The following is a 26,751-nucleotide window of genomic DNA, read 5'->3' on the forward strand; positions in this document are numbered from 1 at the left end:
TATAAGAACTATGGTAGAATTGAAAGCAAACACACTTTGAAAACTTGAAGCTCCTCCAATGTGACTTCTTCCATTTCTAGGCTGTTTCCTCCATGGAGGGCGATGACCTTCAACACCGTACCCGTGTCTGAAATAGAAGCAAACACATCATTCAAGTTCTGGGCCTCGTTTTTCGCTAGTCCAGTTTCTTCATTCAATCAAACAGTGATTTATGGCCGGCTGAAAAGGAGAAACGAGTTTTTACCCGTGCTGATGAACATGACGTCATACTGCCCGTCCTCCGCCTCAACACGGTCCACCACGATTTGCTTGAGCCTGTAAGGAACATTTGCCTTGGCGAGCACAGGGTGGCCTAAGGCGGGTTGCACCGGTCGCCACATCAGCGGGTGGCTACGGGCAAACTGGAGCACATAGTCGGGGAAATCTTTTGTGCTGCCAAACTCTCTGCCGGGCTGGTTGGTGATTTTACTGGGACACTGAACACACACAAGAACAGGCAAAAATACCATTGTAGTTTTTGATTTTGAATTGGGGATCTGTTTTGGCTTTCTCCTTGTTAGATGCTAGTATTGCTATGCCCCTGTGGCCATAGTGCTCATTTGTGTGCACCTGGTATGTGGGCTTAAGTGTGTACGGGAAAGCTTGTGGAACCCTTAAAGGGAAGTCAAACCAAACATATTTTTTAAGAATATGTTCTATGGAGGCCCACTAGTTGAAAAAAGGCATTCTGATAAATATTGTGTTTGTGGAATAAGAGTCAATCCACTCTTTTTTACAGTAGTCTCACTTTTTTCCTGAAGTCAGCTGGGAAAGTCTCTTGCTACCCTTGACCCAGTATAGAAAACGGATGGATAGTACGCATTCTCCATCAAAAGTTACTGAGTGCAAACTGTTTTTAAACCGAAATACTGTATGTTAGCAAAGATAAAGGGTATTTTTTTTAAACAGGCCATTGCTGACATTCCACTGGCATATTCCTTGGCAGAACTCTAAAATGCTCTCTTCTCCTCTATTTGATTTTTGATCCTAAAAGATTTCAGCTTTAGGCTGTGGCGCGTCCATCATAGCTCCTTATTCAGCCGTCAAAAGCCAGCAGGAATGAAAAACAGACGGCCCACATTCCGTTTTGTTTTCATTCCAGAAAACTTTGATTAACCCTCTCTGTTTATCTTGGATGCATTAGCGTATTTCAATGCACACTGAATGTGTTGTGGTCACAGACAACTTTGATTCAACAGAACCTTTGCATTAAACTTCATTATTATCCACTTTTGTCAAACGTAACAGCCTCTGTCTGTCAAGGCTAATAATTCTAGAACAGTTTTCATAAATATTAATGTTACTTTTATTTATTTCCCAACATCTACAGACAGCACTGCTTTTTAAAAAAATGTTTTAGTGTTTTGACCTCTGACTTTGCTGACATTTTTTTAGAGTATAATTTTGTTTTTTGGCCTTTCATCCACAAACTCTACCAGGGTAAAGACTTTTTTGCATGTTTATGCGTAGACAAGAAGCCACAAAGCTTGTCCTCATCAAATGATGTCAGAAGGTGCAACTCATTTATAGTTTAGTTTTTGTGGATCGTATTTTTTTTAACTTTATATTCAAGAGTTGTAGCTTGACTTAACTACAACCCGCTTTTGTGATTTAATTTCTCCCACTTTATTTTTGTTCTTATTTTGCCTTAAACAAACTTATATTAAATAATTAATTCAATAATGTTCTACCACCTAACCTGTTTAGAATCACTGGTGAGCTGACCCAGGGGATTTTGGGTGAGGGGTGAGGTACATAATAGACTCTTATTTAGTAAATCAACAGGTACTTATAGACAAAAAACAGTCAATTTCACACCTGTGGACAATTTAGTGTCTTCAATGAACCAGTCATGCATGTTTTTGGAAAGTGGGACACAACACAGCAAGGGGATTCGAATACAGAACCTTCTGTAAAAATTTGACTATTTTAGGATGGTGTTGTAATTCAAAAGAACCAACCCCACTGTCTCACATCTAACAATCAGATTATGGGATGCTTTGATGCTGTGCAAAAGCACAACCAGTTAACCTGCTTTGCTTGACTCGAGATGGCGGAAAAATGCCACATTGTCAGTTTTGGCTCTGTTGCGGCGATTTTACATGATTTTTGTGTAAAAAGGGTCTTCTGTGATCCTCTTCTCTTCAAATCATTGGAACTTGGACACTTGGTTAATCTGCAAAGTGGGATGCTGGGGTATCTGCAGCTATGCCATAATTCATAATTCAAGTCCCTCAACCTCCACAAGTCCCAACTCACTTGGCAAATGAGGTGTAACATCCACCATGTGATTGTGAGTAGGTGTGTTTATGTGTTTGAATTGAAGTTACAGCAATGTGGTTGAAAGGTTCTTATGTGTACACAGTGATCACAGCTGCACTATGTAAGTTTACTTTACTGACATCAAACTTTTCTACACCTCATTTGCAATGTTGCATAAGCACCCACCACCCACTCTGCACTTCTCCACAGTGGCCCTGAGTAAGTGGCACTCATACAAATGCTTACACAAGAACTAAACTTGACATGTCAGTTGCTAAATGTATTGTGAGTCACAATGCCATGAAAGGGGAAGTCAACCCAAATATATTTTGCTCAAGAATAATATTCTATGCAAGCCCACTAGTTGAAACAAGGCATTCTGATAAATATTGCGTTTGTGGAATAAGATTTAATTTGCCCGTTTTTAGCCATCTCTGGGTGGTGGCCATTTTGTCACTGATGTCGACTGAAAATTATATCACAACTGCTCTGGGCTCAGGTAACGACACATCATGGCTGACCTGTTTTCTGAAGCTGACCCGTGATTGGTCATTATCTGACTGAGCGGTTGTGATGTCATTTTCAGTCAACAGAAGTGACTAAATGGCCGCCCCCTGAGATGGCTAAAAAGGTGTGGATTTTGCCCATATTCCACAAATGCAATATTAATCAGAATGCCCTGTTTCAACAAGTGGGCCTGCTGGGAACATATTCTTGAAAAAAATGTGTTTGGGTTGATTTCCCACTTTAATTGGAAAGGAAATGATTATTGGACTAAATATTCAATTACACAGGCTGCCAAAAGTAATGAAGGATTGCTTCTTGTATTTACATTCTACTGTGAAAGTGGGACACCCAGGTGCTTAAGTGGGTAAAAAAAACATAGTCATTTAAAACATTTAATAAAATCTAGAGGAATTCTAATCACCAGAGCTAGGCATCGCCTAACCACCACCTCGTTCTGTCCTGCATATTTAATCAACCCTCGTGGTCCCGGTCCATCCCTCGTCGGCGACAGCCAATCGGGGTCGAGAACGTTAAATACATTCTCGACATGGTTTGGCTGACTCGGACCGACCATGTGGGTCGATTAAATATGCAGATGGGAAATAGGCGATTCCCAGCTCTGGTAATCACGTGTATTCAAAACATGTGACTGAGCTACTTACCACTCCTGGTCTGGGGTAAGGCACCCGGCCTTCATAGGCACCCCACTGGTAATCTGGACCTTCTTTATGAGCAAATGGTCCGTTAAAGGCCTCTCTGATATCAGCCATGCGATAAACGCACACAGCAAAACCCTGGAACACATTACTGGCAAGGAAAGGCGGAGAACCAGCGTCACAGAAAAATATTTCCCCTTAGACAAGAAAACAAAAACTTGAAAATGTATCGTGTGAGAATCATGGTAATTAAATATGTGAGCGACACTAACTAGTGTCAAAATCAAATACAGAGCCTGTTGTAAATGTTTTAATAAATGTTTAGGACATTTAATGTAATGTACCTGATAGTGCTAAAGATTGCATAAATATCTGGGTTCCTCTCGTCCTTGGTTCTTAGCAAGAAAACATCCTCTGTTTGGGTAGAAAGAAAGGTGCAAGTTAGGGATGGATTGAAGTCGGTCGTTCGGTTGGTCAGTCGGTCGATTGGTTGGTAAGATTTGTCTCACCCAGTTGGTTGAAGTGTGTATCGATGCCATGAGGTCCCGGGACAGAACAAACCAGTCTGGCTTTGATGAAGGTGCTCCACTTATTCACCAGCACCCTCTGGCCTCCGACATCGTTCTGCCACGAAGAGAAAACAGACACAAAATCTATTAAATAAATAATAAAGCACAATTTAATTGGTGAAGCTCCAATAATTTCACAAGGGTGAGAAAAGACTCAATGAACTCCAGCAAGACTCAACTAGTCAAGTTCAGAGAGGGCGTTATTACCAACATTATTACAGTGGGCAAGGCATTTCCACTTGTTCGATATCAAGGTATGTACGGACAAGAAATCATCGCCACTGTGCAGGTAAAGACTTTACACTGGCTCCCAGTCGGTTATAGAATAGATTTCAAATCTTGCTTCTAGTATATAAATCATTGAATGGCTTAGATCCTGCATATATTAAAGAAATGCTGATGGAATTTAAACCCAGGTCAGCAGGCTCGGGTCAATTGGTGGTGCCCAAAGTTCAAAGCAAACATGGTGCATCAGCATTTAGCAATTCTGCTGCATGCGAATGAAATAAGATGCCAACAGAACTGAAATTAGCCCCGAGTGTAAATGCTTTTAAATAGAGGTGAAAAAGTCTGCTTTTCCCCAATTTCTATGATTCAGGTCTTTTAGAGCTTTTTTATAATCAATTTTTCAACCTTTTGGGTTCCACGATATTCACTCCACTTTGCCATACACTTTGAGAGCAAATGATCTCACAAGAAGGAACATACATTTGGAATCTGATCATGTCATCAAGACTCAAAGGGTTACATAGTTCTTCTTGCAGAGTCTCCAATGTATTGCAACCACTGTGCGAGTATATTTTCATTTATTCCGGTTTGCATACCTATATATTTGTGTGTGTATTTTGCACACGAAGCCTGAAAGAATGCAAAAGATCATGCAGAGCGAATTGAGATTGTGGGTGCGAAATGTGACAGCTGTGTGTACTTTGGAAAGAGAACGTCTTCATTTTGTTGTAAATATTTTAAAGGTTTTTATATCCCTTTAGGGAAATGTCAACATTTGAAAGCTCGCAGGAGAGTTTGGGGTTCTGGCCTTGAAGCCAAATGCTCTCTCTAGAGTTCTCTTGATCATCATGTGTCTGTTTCTATGGCCGTCCTCTTGCATGAGCGTGAAACTGCACTGTATATCACAAGGGAGGTTTTGGCTAGCGTTCGAAATTTGAGGCCCAACAGGGATCAACCAGGAAATAAGAAAAAATGGAACCTGGCTTTGAGTTTACAATTCAAGAATCACTTCCTTTGCAGATGTTTTGCTCCTAAGGGCTCCATGTAGCTATTAGGCTGTATACACCTGACCACTGGGGCTTCTCACAAGGCAGATGGTTTATTTGACAAAAAATTATGTGGGAAAGAGTCGACAAGGACTGTTTCGTCAAAGATTCTCAGGTCAATTTTTTACAACCCAAAACAAATACTGTGGAATGTTCCGGTAATTATGTAAGTTAGTCCAGCATGATGACAGTCTGACTTTTTGCAGGACACGATTATTTTCCCCCAGCGACATAACACAGAACCACAAAATGTGATCAAATGATTATAAATTAAAATCAAATGTTTTTATTGTACTCATTATATGCAAAATGATGACATGCTTGATGTAACACCTCACTCACGTCACCTCTCTCACACATTGATGCTAAACATTGATCAGGCTTGCGTTTAACATGAAATTAAGTTTTCAAGATTATTTGTCTTTATTTTTGACAAGACACGGCCTCACAAATTGAAAACCGCTACACCACAGTAATGTTTCAACCCTAACCTCCATTTGCGGTTCCGTGGTTCACCATTCACCAATTCTTCTTACAGTACTTGTGGGTTTCTTTGTGTGTGTTCAGCTATTTGCTGAAAAACTCACCTCTTTGCAGTGTTTGTGTGCTTTCTAAAATACCCTAAAATATCACAAGATGGTGCCAAAGCACTGTCTAAACAGGAAAGTAGTAGAGTAAGTGGTGTCAAAGAAATATACTGAAGTGATACTTTTAGACAAGTGTGTTCGTCAGGGAGGAGCTTAGCCTGGGTTGTTAGTGGGAAGTAAGGAGCCACATGTGTAGGTACACGCGCACTTCGGATGTATTTTTTTTTCAAATCAAATAATCTGCAAGCCATTTCTTTTTAAGGGTGATGCTACAATATGAGTTTCAAATGACTTAACTTTTGGGGATCATTGTGGTACAGTATATTTAAAGTTAAAACTATTAATATAAGCAGTTATAAACATTTTTTGGGTGGACTGGATCGTTTGTCAGTGAAAGACAGTGCTCATATAGAAGTAGACCACCATTCACACTTACACTCGGATGGGAATTGGACCCTTGCCTGCAAGGAAGTCAGGCAAGTGAACCGCTACACCATGAGCGACTACAAAAAAATATGCATTTTGTAATGAAAGAACTCACCGCACACACTCGTCCAACACGTGTGTGAATGGCCTCCTCCCTGTCTCCCGCCTCGGTGGCCTTCTCAGTGAAGAAGAAATACACTTTGTCATCGTCTCTGTCATCGTTGTCCGGAATGAGGTGCGCTGCCACGAACTTCGGGTCTTCAGAAAGGGTTCAAAACAAGAGTTTGATTGTTAAAATGAAGGCTATGGAAGGGAATGCAAGAATGTTAGGGTTTGCTAGCAAACCTCTATTTTCCAAAATGACACTCTCAGTAATATATTTCTTTGTAATTTGTGATACAGTGAATAACAGTACATTCTGCAATTTTTATGTTTTTTATTCCATAGATGAAGAATGCTTCAACCTTGTCGGAACCCTGAGTTTTCCCTTGCTGCATTGAAAGACAGACCGATAAAACATTACCATGAAGGATTTTATGGTCAGTCTCCGTCCTCATGGTGGAGCGACCTCCCATACTTCTGAAGATCACGGAGTCTCTTCCTAAGAAATCCGCTGTTAATCCTGTAAATAACTCTCCACCTACAAAGAGAGGGAAGGAAGGGAGCGAGTGAAACGAAAGCAACAAGTCAGCAAAAAGGAAGGAGTCTAGCACAATGAGGAAATCGTTGGTGACACTTAAACATTGTGGTCCAGGCTTATGACAAAGAGCTATGGAAGGAAAGGGGAAACTCAACAGATCCGATATGGAGCTCACTGCCAGAGCACTCCCAAGCCCACCATTGAGCACACTTGTGAGAGTGCATCCTCGACTGAGACCATGAGAGGCAGACTCACTTTACACAACTCAGGGGGAAAGAAGAAATAAAATACAGAAGATATCCTAAGCAGTCATGTCTGGAGAATTGGAGGCCTTTAGCAACACAGCGTGAGAAGCAGTTCTGTTTTGTATGTCACTACATCACCAGAAAAAGAAAATCCAGATGGAAAAAAAAACAGGATTAGAGACCTCTCCAGTTTGTTCAAATACTTGATTTATCCCTATGAGCATCAGGATTAAAAACGTCTTGGAAAGGCTCATTAGAAAATAAAACAAAACTATTACTTAACCAAAAACCTTTAAAAGATGACGGCATAATGGTATTTGAAATCATTTATACAACTGTAGACTCACAGAAAATGTAATGAACAGCTATGCTGCTTAAATGTGTGTAAGTATAACTGTAGAATGCTGTTCATTAAATACAAAGTCTCTATATCATTGTCGTGTTGATTAATTTAAGGACATTTCATTGGGTCTTGCATGGATGAAAATCCATTTCGGTTGGTGTTGTTTACAATTAACAATGTGAGAAAGGCACACAAGGTTTGTGATGTTATGTTCTTTGTTTTCAAAATAAAATTTAGTTGCAAAGTTTTTGTTTTATACAGCGACTTCCAGGTGAAATGTCGCAGACTGGAAACTGGAGCATGAGCTAAAAATGTGGTCCAGACAGTTTAAACATTGTGTATATCAGGGGTGCCATTAAGTAGATCGTGAGCTACCAGTAGCTTGCGAAGGGAATGTTGCAAGCTCTCATGTCATTAACTCAATCACTACAAAACCTCACAGCTGTATGCTATTGATACAGCTGCCTATCAATGGCAGTGAATGAGTTAAAAAAAAGAAAAAAAAAAGTAGACTCCTACCTATCATTGTGAAATGTGTCACTTCATTGACATAGAGGGCAGCTGGTCATATGCCTGTTGCATATCTCACAGTGTATACTGTTTACACTATATGGGTTCGTGCAGTTATGCAAGGTACACCAATATATATTGTACATATAAAGAATTATATGAATGAATGTAAGAATGAATGAATAAATAAATGAATAAATAAATAAATAAATAAATAAATAAATAAATAAGATAATTTGGGCTTGGTCATTTCATAAATATCTTGCGTGCTGAAAAAGTGTAGGCACCCCTGGTGTATACCGTACATGCAAAAAAGGTTTTATTATTCTGACTTTCACAAATTCAAGTTAGAGTGATAACAGAGAGTAAGGTGTACAAATTATGTTTAAAAGACCTCTACTGTAGTGTAAATAGATTACACTATTGAAATTGTGAAATTGGATCCATGTTGATTAGGACAGCCCAGCTCAAGAGAAATACTTTTGTGAATTTGTCAGATAAGTCTAAAGAGGCCGTCAAGGATTGGAAGTTGGCCCACCAGAGGCCAGCAGGTTGGTGGTTGGATTTCTAAAAGACATCTGGGTCAAGGGCTCATCATTGGAGAATCAGACTGGGGCTGAGCCACTTCAAAAACCGGTGAGTGATTACCCTCCGGAGGAATCCACTACATGGGCCTCATTTATAAAACAGAGCACAGAATCCCGGGTAGAAGAAATATATGGCCAAAAAGATGAATCCCATTTATATAATCAAGCATATACTATAACTGCAGATATCACGACCCTGATAAATCACAGTCAACCTGAAAATTTGCACACATATATACTGTACTCGGTACCTCTTTTTGTCCAGCTCGTAGAGAAGACAGATTCACAATATCCTAAACTGTAAAAGGATCCTTGACTCCAAGAGCATTGTGGTTATTTCAAATGTGCTTGAGTTCTGAGTAAGCTTTCCCCCACCACTTGCGCTCCAAAAACTTACATTTTCATCTAACAATAGACCTCATTCACCAACACCTCTTACAAATAAATATTTTCGAACTTTTTACTCATTAGGCATGAGTGGGTCTCATTTTCAGCCCTGGCACAAATTGGCCCACTTTATTTCGCAGCATTTTAATGAAGGTATACAATTTTACCCATATTACTGTTTCAATCTAAAATAGCTTACCATTCCCTCCAACAATATTCATATTGTAGTTGATCAAAAATCGGAATTACAATTGAATGAGCTTCAGATGATGATCGATGTTTATCTGAACAAGTATGAGACTATAAATAGTAAAACGACAAAAGGGACCAATAGGGAAGTGTACATAACATGAGATAAGACATTTTACACTCAACAAGGCAAAATGGTCAAGTGCTGTTCAGTCAGCAAGATTAAGGCAGCTAACACGGCACTTCCTGTTAGTGCTCTTATTTTAGAAACATACGCAAACTACCAGGGTAGATACGGAAGTTCACGAATTAGTTCCTGCGGTGTGAAAGGGGCTATTCACATCACTTCCAAAGTTCCAGTGCATGACTTCGAGGACTGGCGATTACTTTATGATCTCACAGTCCAACCCTTTGCCACGGGTGATAATTGTGCAAGATCTCTGCCTAGAAGATGGCAGTTGAGGCCAGTGAGCAAAAGAACATGAACATACCACTGAAGGTGCTAGCAAAGGGAATGCTCGGGTCATGCGGGACCCTCCCTCGTCCGTTCTCCACATTCTTAGGGTCCATAGTGAAGACATGCTGTGGGAGACACAAACACAATGTTCAACTGGTCAGTTCTGATTGGTCCTTATGTCATCATATCATGGCACATCACTGTATATGCTTCTAATATTAGATAGTGAAAAGGGAAGTGAAACATGGTTTTTAAAAAAAAGTATGGTGTTCCTTTGTAGCTACATGGTTGAACTGTTTTTCTTTTCAAGCAAAAGTCAATGGCTATTTTATTGCTGTCCATGGAAACAAAGCCGTTGATCAGACTTAATCTCTTCAGAAGAATATATTCCTCTGTCTATGTAATCCTATGTGCAAACAAGGAAAGGATTGACTTTTATTTGTTTCTACTCTTTTGGGTCTTTCTGCCCCTCCTCTGAACTCTGTTTGTCTGTCTGTCTGAGCAAAGATGCCGTCTGAGAAATAAGGAAGTGTGGGATCAGTGTAGCTGCCAGAGTTCAGATGAGTTTCCCACCCGTTTCCCAATGAAGATCCGCCCTGAGCTTAACCTTTTTACTGAGGAGTGGACAAGGTCATAGAAATAAAAAAGTAAATAAATACAGGCATCGACCAAAAACAACAACTGATAATGTATGTAAAAGCAGATTGCATCAGGGCCATTAATATTCTTTCAATATGCTTTCACGCTGAACCGATCCAGTAAATATGTTCATCACGTTCCTTGTGTACACATTAATTTAACTGTAACTGAACCAGATGTGTATTTCTAAAATAGTTTTCATTTAAGATTCTGCTGTCATTATGTAGTTTCTTTCCCCCTTTAGATGCCAAAGAAGTGATCCAACTGTCATAACAGAGCAAACCACATCAAACTGCTCACATTTTTGGTCTTGTAGAGAAAAGGTCAGTTAGAACCAGAAAAGCATAGTTGCACGCGACCACAATGTATCCCATCGGATGTTATCTGGATTTTCCTCATGATTTTGAAAAGTAGGTGCAGTAAAATTTCCATGATTGGACACAATCCATTCCGTAACATGAGTGGACCTCCCGATTTGTTTGTATTTGGAAACGTTTTGTCCAATGCGAAAGAACGTAAACACAAATCCATATAAGAGTCAGATTGTCGATATCACAAAACCTGAGTCCCAACCTATGATGATTCGGATGATGATTGGTGACATATTTGTTTTTTTAATATACTTCACACAGGTGTAAAAAGATGTTGACCGTGGCATAGACAACAAATATCTTGGCATTGTGTGATTTTCCACTTTTTTTCCACTCATCGACAGTGTGGTTTGCGCTGCCTGGGCATGACTCATTTCAAGTCCAATGCATTTGTGTTGTCCGGGAATCAAGAAAAAGGTTGGCGACAGGACATACGGGCGGCCCTCACGTTTGATACAAGCCCACGTTATTGAGTGAGGTGTCCTCCAAATGAACCGTGAGCGTCTCGCCCTCCTGTTCATTGAACAGACAATGGACTATTGTAAATGGAAGGGTGAGTCCTCCACTCTGGAGTGCTCACAGGGCACATGATGACATTGAAGCCTGCTCCATAAAAATACTGGGAAAATTACCCATTCAAGCACATTTAGCTTATGCGGGGAACAACCACCCTCCCCTAGTTGATGGGCTAAACGTGTTAAAAATATTTTTACTTTCACGGGTCCCGAACCTATTAAATGTATACTGTATTTTGTATTGTATTGTATTGTCAAATATAGGCTACTCGGATTCAAGCTGCATTCACTGTGTGTGGCACCATTGTTCATCTGATGACAGCTTACTACATCGTGGCAAAGTTGGAGTACACTGATTTGCCCCTTGCAGCAGCATTTCAACAAAGCACGTTTCCATGTTGCTGGTGCTTACTTCAGTTTTCCGGAATGCGTCATTCAGCCACATTTCAACCAGTCCAGTTCAGCACAGCACGGTTTGGAAGGACAAATTGTGATTTGGCTTGTGCTTACAACACCAATCGTGTAGGCGAGAGTGTGGCAACTGTGCCAACTTTGTAAATAACGTGACATCAGTGCGTAGCAACACGGTGGAACGTCTCGATGAATTCAACAAAGAAGATCAGAAAGTAAACAAAAGACAACAAACATTTGAGATTATTTTCCCATTCCCTGTTCTATTCTCTATCCATCAATCATTCTGTTGTGTTTTTAGCTCCGCCCTCAATTAACTTGCAGGTATTAAGGAACGTGGGAGGAAACCGGAGCACACTGGGAAAGCCCACCCAAGCATGGGATGATATAAAAACTCTAATTCTAGTTTCTCTCCTCACAAAATTTATTCTCAGGTTTCCCAAATTTTTTATTGGTGTGAGTGCGTGTGTGTGCGTGCGTGTATTTGCCTGTGCATCTGTGCGCGCCATATGACTGTCATGCAGAGAAATGGTGCAGCTGATTCCGTTTGGGCAAACCCCTCCAAGACAAACACACTCAAGTGCTGAGGAGCGAGAAAAGAGTGCTATTTTCTTCTTTGCCAAGCACAGCATATCAGAGACCACCACTATCATTTAAACAAGGGATTGCTGAAGTACACACAAGCACACACACTCACGAAGCACGTTCTGGCAGTTGTCTGATGACGTGGAGTGGGACTGAGACCAATTTTAGAACCCCAACACCTGACTTCAAAAAATGTTGGTACAAGTCAAACATTTGGATTGTATGCATCATGACATTGCGCTGTGTTCTGACTGCCCAGTCAAACAATGGCACACTGTCTGCCTTCTTGACTTTCACTCGAGTTAGAGCACTGGAAGCTCTTTCTCTAATTTAATCTATCAATTCTTGTATAAACATTGCTGTCTTTTGAAATGAAAGACTGAGTCCAGACATATTTTTTTTTTCTTAAAAGGGAATTGAAAAAAAAAGAGAAACTGTGACATAGAGAGTTTTGACAACCTGACAAAATCAAGACAAAGTCTATATGGTATAGTAAAGTATATAGCGGTATTTACGAAACGGCCGATAAAATGAAAACACAATACATTATTTAGAATGTGCATGTGTGTGGGATTTTGTGTGTGTTCAATTTCTCCATTTTGTTGTTTATTTTCATGTATATGACATTGCTTGGGACACTGTGTCACTATCATCAATCTTTAGGACTTCAAATACAGGTTTATTGCTCTAATTACTATCTTTAAAAAGCAATAAACACACCTTCAAAGAAGTACAATGGAGCCATGGTAACCCGCAATCTGTCACCTCTGACAAGCTAACGTCATAACAGCGTTTCCTCATCGAAGAAGTGTAACGTCAGGCCACCGCAAAGAGAACTATGGCATGAGAAAGACACAACCAGTACATGTAAGTCTGACCCTAACAGAGATGAAACGCGTGGGGGTTAAAGTTCATCCCACCCAGGGTCCAGTTGGATCGCTACTAGCCTCGGTTCCCTCCAGAGGTCAGGCAAACATTCTGGTGTGTATTCTACGCCAGTTAACGACTGGTTAAATAAACGAACCCACTCCCCATGGGAGGGTGTGTTCAGACCGACTACCTGATGCTGAGCTTAACTGCTGTTAAGATAAGCCCACACGTAGGCAGATATTTCAAGTGTGTTTAAGAGCAAACAAAAGTCATGTCGGCTTTCACATTTGCGGGTAATTTTAAGCAAACGTCAGCCTGAAAAAAATAACATTTAACTTGGAATTCAAGCACAGTTGCCATAGAGTTGAAATGACAAATTGATTTTAAATATATTGGGTATGTACTTAATATCAGTTGGAGGCATATTTTCAGCTGACATTCAAGGATGTACACTCCATCAGTATGTCCACGATAAACACGTGCACACATTCACTGCTTCAAACTAGAAATATGCACACATTTTTGGAAAGCAATATCATATTTAATTCATACAGTATAAAGTGATAAGCCACCCCAAAACGCATATTTTTTGTAACATGTTTTTAACAAATCAAATTGTACCATATTGCATAAAAACGTCATAAAACAAAAGACAATGGGACCTCAAGTTACGACTTAAGAAAACTTTAAGTAGTTAGGTGAGTCTGTTTGTAACTCGAAATGTAAAGTAGAGTTAATGTTTCCCATTGACAAGAATGGAAATGCAATTAATCCGTTCCATCCCCAAAATTAAATTGTACTTACATTTTCTTTTTTACCAGTGTGTGTTTAAATAAAAATATAATTCAATATATAAATAAGTGAAAACACACTATGAAGAAATAAAATACTTGAGAAAACATGATAACTATTATTACTCTTTAACTTTAACTAAAAAGGTTGGAAAGGGGAAGACTACAGCTCCTCTACTGAAAAAGAGCCTTTTTCCATAATTTGTTTCTTTTTCTAATTCATCGGTTAATTTTGGAATAATGATCCAGGGAAACGTGCCTTTTTCTATTCAAAAATAAAATCATAAAGTGAATATCACAGTGTCATTAAAATCGAATTTGCTAAATATATGTTTTGATCATTTTTAGAATTGTCCCTTTTCTTAGGAGCCTTTCTGTCAGGTTTATCGTGGAGGAGGACCCAAATGCAGGAGGCAGAAATCGTGTGCAATATAAAGTATTTAATGTAAAACAAAAGACAAACAAGGTGCTGGGATAATACTAAACAAAAATGTCGAAGACCCAAATAACCAGGAACAAAACAACTAAACAAACACTATGACTATGACTATGACTATGACTATGACTATGACTTGGACTTGGACTTGGACTTGGACTTGGACTTGGACTGGACTGGACTTTGACAAGACTTACAGAGACAGGATAGAACAGATGAACCAACATGGGCTGAACGAAAGCTGGCAACTAAATACAAACAAGTTAACGATACAACGACGAACACCTGGACAAGACACAGCGGGTAGGAGGAAGCTGGTTGGTTAACACAGGGGACCGGGATGACAAGGACAGGTGGACTCAATAACTTAACGAGAGACAAAGGAACACAAGGAAAAGCATGAAACTGACCTCAAAGACAAAACTCAAAACACAGACCATAACACTTTCTGACTGTTTAGTGCTTTTTTTAGGCTTGTTTAGCAAAAGTTCAACATGGGAACTACTTCCGCTTTCATTTTTAAAATGCCGCTGCTTCTGGCATCTTTGATTGGGTGAATGTACTATAGGTAGGTGGAACTTGCACCTCGCGGCAATGACGTGATTACACTGACATTAACCATTCGTTCTCGTTCTTGTTAAAGGGACACTACTTTTCAATAAATGACATACACACTGTAAATATTTGGGGGGGACAAAAATGAAATGATTTTGGCACTTCTATCAGGCTACCACGTTAGTCACAAACACAGCCACTATTAGATTTGTGATTAGACGACCAAGGATGCTGAGGTGGAACTTCCGGCCATAGATGCAAACGGCTCTTGGCCTTATGCCGCGGGGGGATACAAGTAGTTTTCGGTTTACAGCATTGTAGTGTGTATGTTGACCATGATGGTTGCGCACGCAAGAAGAAACACAACACAGATCCAACTGCTCGTCCATGCCAAGACAGTTCGTACTGTATATCAAAATAGTTTCTATGAAAATATTGCGTGTCACCCGAATTGCTCGTAAAAAGGGACGTTTGTAACTTGTGATTCCACTGCATGAAGAAATTGCGTATTGGTACAAGAACGACAGCTGTAGTGCTGTATGTGCGCCTCTAAGGGGCGTGGCCTAGTGTGTGACATCAGAAGCTGAAGTGGGGCTGGCCCAACTTGGCTGGTTAGTCTGTGTGTCAGCGTCTCAGCATGGGTTTGGCAACACTAACAGTAGATTTGACTTAAGGGTAAGCGGAGGAGGACTTTGAATGGCTCTCGGAGGTGACATAGTGCTTGGACTCAGTGACGATGACATATTGAGAGTTGAGGCCAAATATATGGCGCCAAGGAGAACACACACATTGAGTGTAGCAACTAAAACCACACGCTCCACTTGAAACACACACCAGTTGGGCACTTTCCCACCGCAAAGTTCTATTTCCTCTTTGTGAATGTTCCACTCTCCTTGTGCCCACTTTGACTGCCTCCTGCTGGGTCACTTTGGGCTGTGATGTCGACATCTGTCTTAATGACTATTATTCATCCATTCTTGTCTTTTGTTTGGCTTTGAGAAGAAGGCTCTGCCCAGATTCCCATCAAGGTGAATGGTTAGCCAAAAGACGCACGTATGGAAATGAAAAACTGGTGTTCTTCTCAAAACGTTGAATGTAATTTATAATTAAGGCGGGTGATAGGTGATTCAAAACTTTGGAGTTCAAATCACCACTAAGAGAGAGCAAGAGAGCTCAGTTCAGCGAGCAAAGGATTACCACTGGCAGTATGTTTTGCTGTTTCTTAGTTTGGTTTTTTTGCCTCAAGAAGGGGAGTTATAAGAGAAGAACATGACAAGATGATCCCAGTAAAAGCAGTACGACTCCAGCATTACCACACACATTGTCATTAGTTAGCTAAGTTAATGTGGAATATTTTCTTGTTTTGATGTTTTACAGTGGTTAACTTATTTTCACACTTACAACACAGAAAAACTTTTCTTTACAGCTTTGTCTGCACAGTTAATGAAGGTTTTATGATGGCGAAAGTTAGATGCGTGAACAGATTATTTCTCTTCATCACCATTTCAAAATCTGAACAGAGAGAAACCAGTATTTCTCAAACATAATTGTGAATGACCTTAGACGTTCCACTGTGATGACCACCAAAAAGTGCACAATTCAGGATTAAAACAGAATACAACTATGACATTAATATAAGTCTACTAACTACATGAATAAAGTTAACTAAAGTTTACCTTTAACTATACTACTAACTATACTACTTTTATTGGCTAATTAACTATTCCAGCAATGGTAGCTTGGCTTTGTGTGAAGTGATTACACACTTGAGGTTGAAAGTTGTGTGTGTTTCTTACCTCTCCTCTGTGGCCCACATAGATGAAACTGCACATGGGATGGAATGCGCCCGTGCCGCAGGCCAGGAGGTGAGTGCGGTTGTATGGCTGCAGGAGGCGCACAAAGTTGGCACACTCCGTCTGCAAGACGCAGAAACACAATGACTGAGACTTACTGCATATATTTCTGGTGCTGAGATCAGCTTTCTCACGCTCGGGCATTACTCAAATAAAGTGTTGAATTGCATCATTCAAAACACAGAGGGAAATTGTAGATGTCCTCCAAATGTAGATAAGCTGATTTTCAGGGTTGCCAAGGGAACGTTATTTCTTGACGATTCTTAATGATCCCCATGTTGGTAAGAAGGCCCAACAAAGACTTTTTATTTTAATGGAATATGAAAGACTCTGCTCAGTGAAATTTAAAGTTGGGTTGAACTGACCAAAGTTGCGGTCTGAACTTTTTGACTGAAATTGTTTTTTTGGGCTTTTTTTTTCTAGAGTGCATGTTGTTTTAGCTCTAAGTTGTGTGCTGTGCTGTCCATATATATACTCATCCAGACTAAAATTATTTCAAGTTGATTTTATAACAAAGACAAGAGCTGTTGACATCTATTGAAAATTAGACTTTACAATTTTGGGGGGAGCCCTAGGGCAAAACGGTCCTTTTTTTTTTTCTTACTGTCATTTTCATTGTAAATTTGAGTCTATCCATATCCACGACAAAATTTGTACCCTCAAAATTTTACTTTCTTTTCCTCAATCAACTCTAAACCAAGCATTCTTTGTCGATCAGTCATCATTCGTGATCATGATTGATTCAGTAGTCTAGAGGAGGGTCATATCAAGGGAGATTACTGAGCTTCTGTTCTCTGCTTAAACAAAACACTTTTGAGACAAAGACGAAACAAATCCTACGATAGGGACTGAGTTCTGTGTGGCCAACAGTGGAATGAAATGTTGACCATAAAGAAATATGCCTGAGCTCTATACAATCGTGGTTTTACAGTTTTATATATCTGGGTGGGTTTTATTGAGGCCATAAAAAGAGTTAAAAAGCTTTCTTTTTTCTCAATATTTTTTTTTCACTGCAGCGGTAGCTTCAACATGAATGTTTCCAGATTTGGAAAATAGACATTTTATTATAAATTGAGTAGCTTGGCTGGTTTCAAAATTTCAATATGTTTCCGTTAATTTTTCCATGATGAAAGAAACTTTACCATACCGTGTGAACAAAGTACTACAAGTACCTTTCCAGTACAACTTTATCTGACACTTGAAGACAAAGCCAGAATTGCTTCCAAAATGATGCAGTAATTGAGAGAAGTAAAGCTGAAGTCAGAGGCAATGGGTACATGTGTGTCCCACATGTAAGAAAGAAGCAGTATATATGGAAAAAATGTGGTCTTTAGATTTCAGAAACATGATCTGGGTGCCACAAGTTACACATCATTTTTATCGTGGCTTTATCAATGCCACATGACATTAGCAAGTCGAGAAAATCGAAAAAATGCTGTGGAAATTTGCAAGCAAGGCCAATAGTTTTTTTTTTCAGGTGAATTTAAAGAGTTTGCGATGATTACAATAGAACTCAGAAGAGCGCACACCTCTGTCAAGGTTGAACCAGTAACAAAAGCAATTCATGTTCATTGGTAGGTCCACATGTTAGTAGGCCACTTCCTGGTTTGTAAAGGTTTATTAACCCACAACCTTTTTTATTCCTTCAGAGGAATAGCTCTATCCTGACCCAAATAGAAAAAAGGGAGGCAAACATCTTTCAAAATTGTGGAACGGTCTGTGTCATTATTTGTCTGTCAGTATACACTGCATAGCAGGTGACTTTTCTGCTTCATGGTGAATGATGTAAAACGGTATTAGGCGGACAAGACTAATTTCTTTCTACGGCTATGGGAAGAGTTCATTCATGACTCAACCACAGACAAACAATTTGTTTTTGCGGATGTGTCTACAGAGGATGTGAGCTTTGCCAAATGCATGGTAATGCCCTGGTGCCCCACATCTGGGATAGGCATGGTCACTAGTCCTCTGACTAATGACTCCTTCTTTGTCCGACCTGTCACTTAGCCTGTCTTGAGAGACCCTACTAAGGGGCAAACAGCCCCCATCATCTTAGCTCCTTGGATCACTTGGGTTAAGAGTGAGGAACTTAGTCATCTGACAAATGACTCGGCGAAGAGGAGAGCATTCCTTCCCCACATTGGTGGAAGGCATCTGTTTCAGATGCCGCTAAAACATCTATGGAGGCAACGTATAATGGCCGACTCCAGTAGGAAGGAGACCAACTGTGGGGTCTAGATCCCACAGATGGCTTCGGAAATGCCTCAGAGTGCCCATGGATGTCTGAAACAAATGGATCCTACAACTTCCCCCCTCAACTGATACATAATTTCACAATCGCAAACACCTCTTAACTAATCCATGGTGATACAAATGGTTAGGCTTGGACACCAATGTAATATATAAAAATATAAAACATATAAACACGCATATAGAATTCAAATAAAAGTGGAAGCTTAATAGTATGCAAAATATATTAAAATAATAAATTCTAACTGTTGAAATCAAGTATCACGTGGCCGCGTGGATGGCTTGTTGCTAACAGCTGTTAGCTGTTAGCAGGAGTGCTGTCAAGACCAACTTAACTTAATGTAGGCACAAATCATTTATACTCCCAGGTCTGTGGTTTGCCCCCTACTACAGACTGACATAACTCAAGAGCACGCACGCACCACATGACAGTCAAATGGTCGTAATGGATGAACACGATCAAAGACAAATATGGAAGCACTTCCACAGCTGCTTGGGCTTTGCCAGATCCACGCTATGCTCCAAGTCCTCTACCAGTGAAACCATTTAGTAATGACACTAAATGAAGTGGAAGAGATCATTTTTCATCAAAATCGACCAAAGTGAATCAGTTAAGTAATCAAAATTGGGTGTTGCAATGGGTGTCACATTACAGCTTTTCACAGATTCAAATTTTCTGTTTGGACTTTGTACATACAAAGACTTTGTGTACACAAGTATTCTAAACGGTAGAAAAACGTTGAACTCTGATACTATGATGTACGCGAACTACAAGTACTGATCATTTGTGGTTGAGGGGGGCTGGACCCATACAGTATAACATAAAGGACTGCTGATCCCTCATACTGTAGTTCTAACAGATTCATGATTGCTGCATCCTTACTGATCTTTCAAGTGTAGCCTTAACATTTTGAGGATGGCTAGAAATAATGTCTATAAAAGGTTTTGGATAAAAGGTTCAACGCCATACACAAAAGGTCAAAGTTGCCAAAAGTGTATATAGCAGGCTACCTTCTGTGTCATGTCACCATTTGTCACCAGAGGTGGTCAAGACACTTTTTTGATTCAGCGCTAAAAGATTAAAAGGTCAAGAGGCTGTGACTCATAGGTGGGAGAACATCATTAAAATGGTTATGAGGGTGGACAATTGTCTATCGAAGGCTGGTGCTGGCACAGTCCCTAACATTGGGAACAACAGCAACCCAACCACACCCCCAACCCCTACATTATTTATTTTTTGCCAAGTGCTGTCAAAGTGATGTTTTTGTTTTCCTCAACAGTATGATTGAAACTAAACATTGTCTATGTGTCAGTGAGGAATGTATTTCACACAGAGCAACAATGTGAAGACCTATAACCTTATCCGCCCTTTTCCCTTTTTGTCAAAGTCAAGTTATGTTCAACACACGCAGGCAGCAAACAAATGAGATTATAGTTGTGTCAGAGTGTGGGTCCTTGCTGTCTTTTGCTTAGTTGAAAGACTGCAGTAATCCATCAGCTTTGACAAAGAAAACCCTCAGAAACACAGAGAGCAAGGAGACATGAGGGAATGTGAGAAGCCATCTGTGCAGTCAAACATCTCCAACAAACATATATTGACTTGTACGACACATAATATGTTCTCATGAGAATTTTGTAGGACTCTGTGCTTAAAGTTCAGCCCTAGATAGTGGAACCTCTCGGGTCTTACACTATTTTTGGGTGCCCGTCGACATCCAATTTGTTCACATTTGGAAATATTTTTCCCATAGCAAGGCTCAAATGATTTTTTATTTTTTATTTTTATTTTAAATACCTGAGCTAGCTCAGCTATTTGGGGCATGCCGCTATTAGCACAGGTTGCGGGTTCGATACCTGTTTGGGCCACTGCTGTGGCCTGAGTGTGTCTGTAGTGTATTGCTGCAGTCCATAAGAAGTATAGGGTTCACACACCAATTTTTAACATCACAATCACTTATAAAATGTGGTAGATCAAAGCGGGAAAAGAATGGAGGAAAAACTTGTGCGCGCTTATTGCTATTAATTGTGTTCTCTACTTGAGACTTCCAACACAGCACACGGTGATCGGCTCCTCGTGAAACTAGTTCCCGAACCTGCACCCTTTGTGAGCATTCTGTTGGGTTCAGTCACATTGCTCGGTGGGAGGCAGGACTAACACACAGGATAATTTTTTAGAGACGTCCAGTTGGATTTTTGCTGATTTTGGCCATAAGAAAAGGAAAATGCTCAAAATGATCCCAGTTTTCAGAATGTGTGTACCCCGCTTTGGAAGTAGAAGGTTAAGAATAAATGTTTTTTTTTTTTTAATGCTGTGAATTACATAGTATATACATAGCATTGCTTTAACTAACTACTAACTAACTACTAATACATTGTTTTGTTCAACCATTCAATACATTACAGGAGCTTCCATTAATAGTTCCCTTACCCTAATCCCAGTGAGCAAACTCAGAGGAAATACCGAATAAAGTTGACATGGGACACACAAGACCCACCTGCCACTTCAAACACAACGCATGTCCACAGTCACAAACACACACACACGCACACACCCACCCACACACACACCACGCCACTCACCCCCCCCCCCCCCCCCCCACACACACACACACACACACCTCAAACATGTTCCAGATGGAGGTTGCTGGTAGATGTCATGTAGTGAGTGCAAGGTGGGGCCCAAAAAGTCACGGCGTTCTTACGACTCTCACAACATGATGTGTCTACTAAATCCTGTGTGTATGTCTGCATTTAAAACCGAATAGCATAAGATTTAACATAAGATCTCTTTAATATCAGACAATGTCCATTTTTCTCCATTTTGTCCTAGATTTTATGTCATGGGATGAATTAAATTTAGTACAGTATATAAAATCCCATTCAAGGGGATCACTCACAGTACCTCAGATCAGGTTGTAATTTGTTTTGTTTCACTATATGGATAAACATCCTTATCGAAATGTAGAATTACACAGACCTAAAGAGTAAAAAAAAAAAAAAAAAGGAAAAAAATCCACTTTGCTCTTGATGTATTCCTCAATATTTATCTAACCTCATCAGGCTAACATATGGAATGCTGCCTTAAGTTGCAAAATCATGTAAAAGAAAAAAAAATATATATATATATATATACATTAAAATTAAAAAAGGTTCTATTATGCCTCTTATTCCGCAAATGCCTTATTTGTCATAACAGTGTGCATATTTCTCCCAAGATCACTGTTTTCCTTTGTTCCATGTTCAGACCTCATTAAGAGATACCCTGCCACCCCCCTGGCTCATGCACAAAACCAATAAACATCTTCATTGACAACAGCTCTCCATGCTTTCTTTTCATTAGGAAACTTTGGATGCCAACGGCACATTCTAGAGGAACCCAGTCCAAACCACTAACAGTGTGACATATTGTGTCCCATTACACTGGGGAACAATTTGGGGAAAAAAGTCTGTTGAGTTAGATTTTTCTGGTGATTAAAACAAAAATGATTATGCTGATTCCAAAATCGCAGTCAGTTTTTTTCTAGCACGTCAATGTTTTTTTTCGTCAACAGCTTACCCTCGGGATAAGGAACATTTCACTGATTAGTTGGAGTAACACTGTAGTAAGAAGAGCTGATTTGTAATTGGCCTCATCTATCTCAGCTATCTGGCAACGTGTTTGTGCAGTCACAATTGAGACAGTGCAGTGAGAGGTGTGTGCAGCTCCCAATAGATCAGTACTATCAATTTCTGCAAACAGAAAGCTAGGAATTACGAAGATTAGTGCTAGCTTTTCTCTTAATGGTGTAACCATGGACAAATTGTTGTAGGTTCTATTTCTTTTTTTTTTTTTTTTTTTAGTTTCCAAAGTTTATAATTGTTGCACTTTAGTGTTTTATTTAAATGCTTACACATTTATTTCATGTTTTTTTTAAGAAAACTGGTATTCTACAGCTCAAAAACTTGATGTGATTGAAAAAAATAATTAAGTAAGCTATCAGAACCCAGTTTCATGTATTCTCCTGACCTTTATATGATCCCTTATTCTATTTGGACAGACAAATGGTATTTAAATTACTTATGAATAATTTCATCTCCCTTAAAAAAAAAAATCAATCAGTCAATCAATCAATCCATTCTCCACTCAGCAGAGAGTGTTTCATTTCAAAGTCACACGGATAACGTGTACATCATTAGCTTGCAGCAACAGACAACATTTACACAGTCGTGTAACGTTAATGACTTACCTGTGGCTCCTTCCCCCTTTGAATGCAGTCTTCTCGGTTGCCAGGTAATGGGGGCCAATAGATCTGTGAGGGGAAAAAGACAGAGTGATTGGTTAACTTGACTTGGGTCATAAAATACATATATATATACATACCAGAATGTGAGCATATCTGGGGAAAAAATATCTGTACGTTAAGACTGAAAATTGATCATTTTGTATTATTCATGTCTCAATTTTGCTGGCATATGTACTGTACCATGCAAAGGTTTAATGCTACTTCTAGGCTACTTGTGTTGTTTTTAATATATCATCGTCATTTTGGAATTTGATAAAAAGAAAAGGAGAGAGGCTACGAGCGGGATGAAGCAAAAGAGGCATTACAATATTGCTGAAACATGACTACATTTTTGGTGAGGATCGGGATAAGCAGATACAGAATTTTATTTCACCTTGTTTCATTCAATCTGGGTTCAATTATGGGAAAGTCTTCCCTCCCGAAGGATGATAGCAAAAGCCTTCACTTAGTCATCCTCCTTGAACCAGAAAGTTGCCTGCCTCGTTTATTATGCACCCATTGTGGTGTATACCACAAATATGGTAATACTATCTGAGCTATGCTGCTGCTTTCACAGCCACAGTGGAATTACTTTTGAGACTCTTGGGGGAAATCATGTTTTTTTTTAAATGTCAGGGATTTGGTATATCGGAGCCTGATTTTGAGTTCAAGTAATAATGACATGGTAGGAAAGCAGTGGTTTTGCTGAATTGAAACTCAGAAACTTGGGTAAGACATATTGCATCTGCTGTAAAGCCGTGTAAAATACGAACAATGCATAGATCTGATGAAGTGGAATAACACATGAACCAAACTCAATCTGATATTCTGTTTTGGGCAATCTTTTCATTAATTTGACACACCATGTGTCCAGAAATAACAATATGAATAACCAAATGATTTATCCGCACAAAAAAATGTTGGCGTCAAGAATACTGTAACAATGACAGGTTACATCATTTTATTCAAAATACAAAGAGGCCCCAAATTTTAGACAGCAATAGCTGTACAAATGACTGGTTAGTTCCCCATAAAAATGAATGAAACATGGTTCTCAGTGGTCTGCAATCATGTTCCTACTTTGTGCATGTCCTAGTTGCTCTACCCTTGCTTTCCTCTGGCCTCATTAGCCCGAGTCTGCCTTCTACCCACCTGCGTCGCATCTCTGTGATTCGTTGTCAAAATGATCCCCATTCCCACAGACCAGCAAAAATGACTGAACACACTGTAATATGCATGTCAGGCTAGTAGTTGGTGGTATCCCTTCATGTAGAAAAAACAAACAAAAAAAAAAAACCTAACAAAAACAAAACACTCTGCACATCCGAACAAATGACTTTTCTCTGAAGTTTTGATAAAAAAATCTACTGTTTGTGTACAATACAGTAAACGTACACTTTGCTGAAAGACAAATGCTAAAGCAGCGATATGGTCCCCCATCGTTGTTATGGTCGTGATACAATTTACTCATGCTTGCACACAACATGAAACACATGTGCATGTCCTCTCTTTTTACAGACATTAAAAAGAGTAACAGTATCATTCTCAGTAATATCAATTTTTTCATGTCATGTAAACAACGGGCAAAACAACATTTTGTTGTTGGGCGATGGCTAGCTTGTTGGCTAGCTTGCTGAGATATGTTTGCTTCATTTTGTTACGGGATGGCCGATGTTTCTTTTTATCCATTTTCAGTTAAAGGCAATATTTGTTAAACTGAGCCTTTGACCTGTGTATCATTCAACAGAAATGTAAATGAATGGTTTCATCGCAATGCCTGACTGGCCCTTCTTCATCATCCATTCAAAAATAAAACATTAACACTGTGTTAATCCTGCATGTATGTAAGTTCTTTTTAACAAGAGCTTTCATTTGCTTTGCTTTTTTCATACAACGCCTAATTGGGGAAAACCCAAAGCTACATATGTGACTTTCACAAGTACCAAGAAACATTTGGACACGAAATGCTTTGACATCACATTTCAGATTTCCCTGCAGATGAAAGCTGTCTCAACATTGACTTGCAATGATGCGTGAAATCCTGCAGTTTCTTGCACACCACCAGAGTTTTTGTAACCCGCTTTGTTTTTCCGAAGAGACACATAAGGACCCAGGGAGGAAAACAAACAGTCCCGATGTGCACGACAAGACGATTGTGTTTCATGTGTGCATGGGCAGTGTGAGTGCACCCGCATAGATTTGATTGGGAGGCTGTCAGGCAAATGATTTTTTTTAAACTACCACAGTGAGGTCATTATTAGGTCATATAACTGAGGTCATATAAAAAAGTTATAATGTGGTTTATACGCATTTCTTGTAGTGTTAATAAATGTTTTAAAAGGTGACAGTTTGACCCTGCAGCTCATCATATGTCACTCTATCATTTCTTTGTGATAATTTGATTCTAAAGTTTAAGAAATTGAAGATCCCATCCCAGAACGAATTGCGCTCAAACGCAGAGGTTTCCATAACAATTATTATAATTATCTTTTCTAAATAATTTGTAAACAGACTTTGCTCATATTGGTGTGTCCTACTTGTGACCACAAGTTGGTCCTGCAATCATCGCAATTTATTAGAAAGAAAAAAACAATTTCATGGCATTAGAATTTGGAACTTGACTTGGAATAGTTCAGATCTGGCACCGTTTGCTTGGCTTGTTGCTGCACTGCAATATTCCGCCCACTGTCCAATATCTCCACCCTGCGAGAAATATGGCTGACCTCCACTAGTCATCCAAGTTCCTTCCTGTTTAACTCTCAAAATGTCACCACAAGGTCTCTTTAACTTTGAATCCACCCTCAGGCATCAGTCACATGTCGCCGTCCTTTGATCGCCAACATTGTGTTTAATCTGTCGAGAGCTTAAAACAGATGAGAAGTGCAGGACAGTCACAAAGACATCTCCATTCACTCTTCAACCTTGTCTTGATATCTGGCAACCAAACCATCCCTCTGAGCCAAAACCATTAAGAGCCACAGTCTTTAGTCTTGTGCCAGATGCTTAAACAAAAAGTTTTAACAAAAAGCACCAGCGTGCACTAAATCAAGTTGTACAAAAGAAGAACTTTGATCAGCCCCACTTGTATTTCATGACATTTACACCCTTAAAATCTATAACAAATCGTTGCTTGGACACCTGCTGTTTTATCCGTGCTCTTGTTGACTTTCAGAATAACATACTGTATCTGGCTTTCCTTGTCCATGAATCCAACCATTGTCATGCTTGTCCCCATTAGGGTCAAGGGTGAGCTGAAGTTTATCCAGCTGGCTTTGGGTGAGAGGCGCATACCCTGGATTAGTTGCCAGCCAACCGCAGGGCACATAAAGACAAACAACTATTCCCACTCACATTCACACCTATAGGCAATTTAGAGTCCTCAGTGCACCAAACATGCATGTTTTTGGAATGTGGGAGAACCCAGAAACTCTTGATTGCAAGTCAGACATACTCCAACCCCGACGTGCTGCCCACTTTCTCTGCGTAATTACTGAATCAACCATCTCACTTCAACTTGTAAACATCCAACAATCCA

The 26,751-nt window shown here is 39.6% G+C and overlaps 1 protein-coding gene across 1 annotated transcript in view; it reads right to left on the minus strand.

Moving 5' to 3' along the window:
• Positions 1-26,751, minus strand: part of sema3g (semaphorin 3G) — a 53,227-nt gene that overhangs the window by 5,573 nt on the left and 20,903 nt on the right. The window contains exons 3-12 of the mRNA XM_086026851.1: positions 23,181-23,243; positions 16,648-16,767; positions 9,713-9,803; positions 6,844-6,960; positions 6,436-6,578; positions 3,974-4,088; positions 3,809-3,878; positions 3,471-3,615; positions 245-476; positions 36-127 (exon numbers count right to left, since the gene is read on the minus strand). Coding sequence (XP_085882977.1) covers positions 36-127; positions 245-476; positions 3,471-3,615; positions 3,809-3,878; positions 3,974-4,088; positions 6,436-6,578; positions 6,844-6,960; positions 9,713-9,803; positions 16,648-16,767; positions 23,181-23,243 — 1,188 coding nt within the window. The remainder of the gene's footprint in view (positions 1-35; positions 128-244; positions 477-3,470; positions 3,616-3,808; positions 3,879-3,973; positions 4,089-6,435; positions 6,579-6,843; positions 6,961-9,712; positions 9,804-16,647; positions 16,768-23,180; positions 23,244-26,751) is intronic.

The sequence above is a fragment of the Filicampus tigris genome, chromosome 1 (assembly GCF_054856515.1).
Source record: "Filicampus tigris isolate MCC_2025a chromosome 1, RoL_Ftig_1.0, whole genome shotgun sequence".
NCBI classification, from domain to species: Eukaryota; Metazoa; Chordata; class Actinopteri; order Syngnathiformes; family Syngnathidae; genus Filicampus; species Filicampus tigris.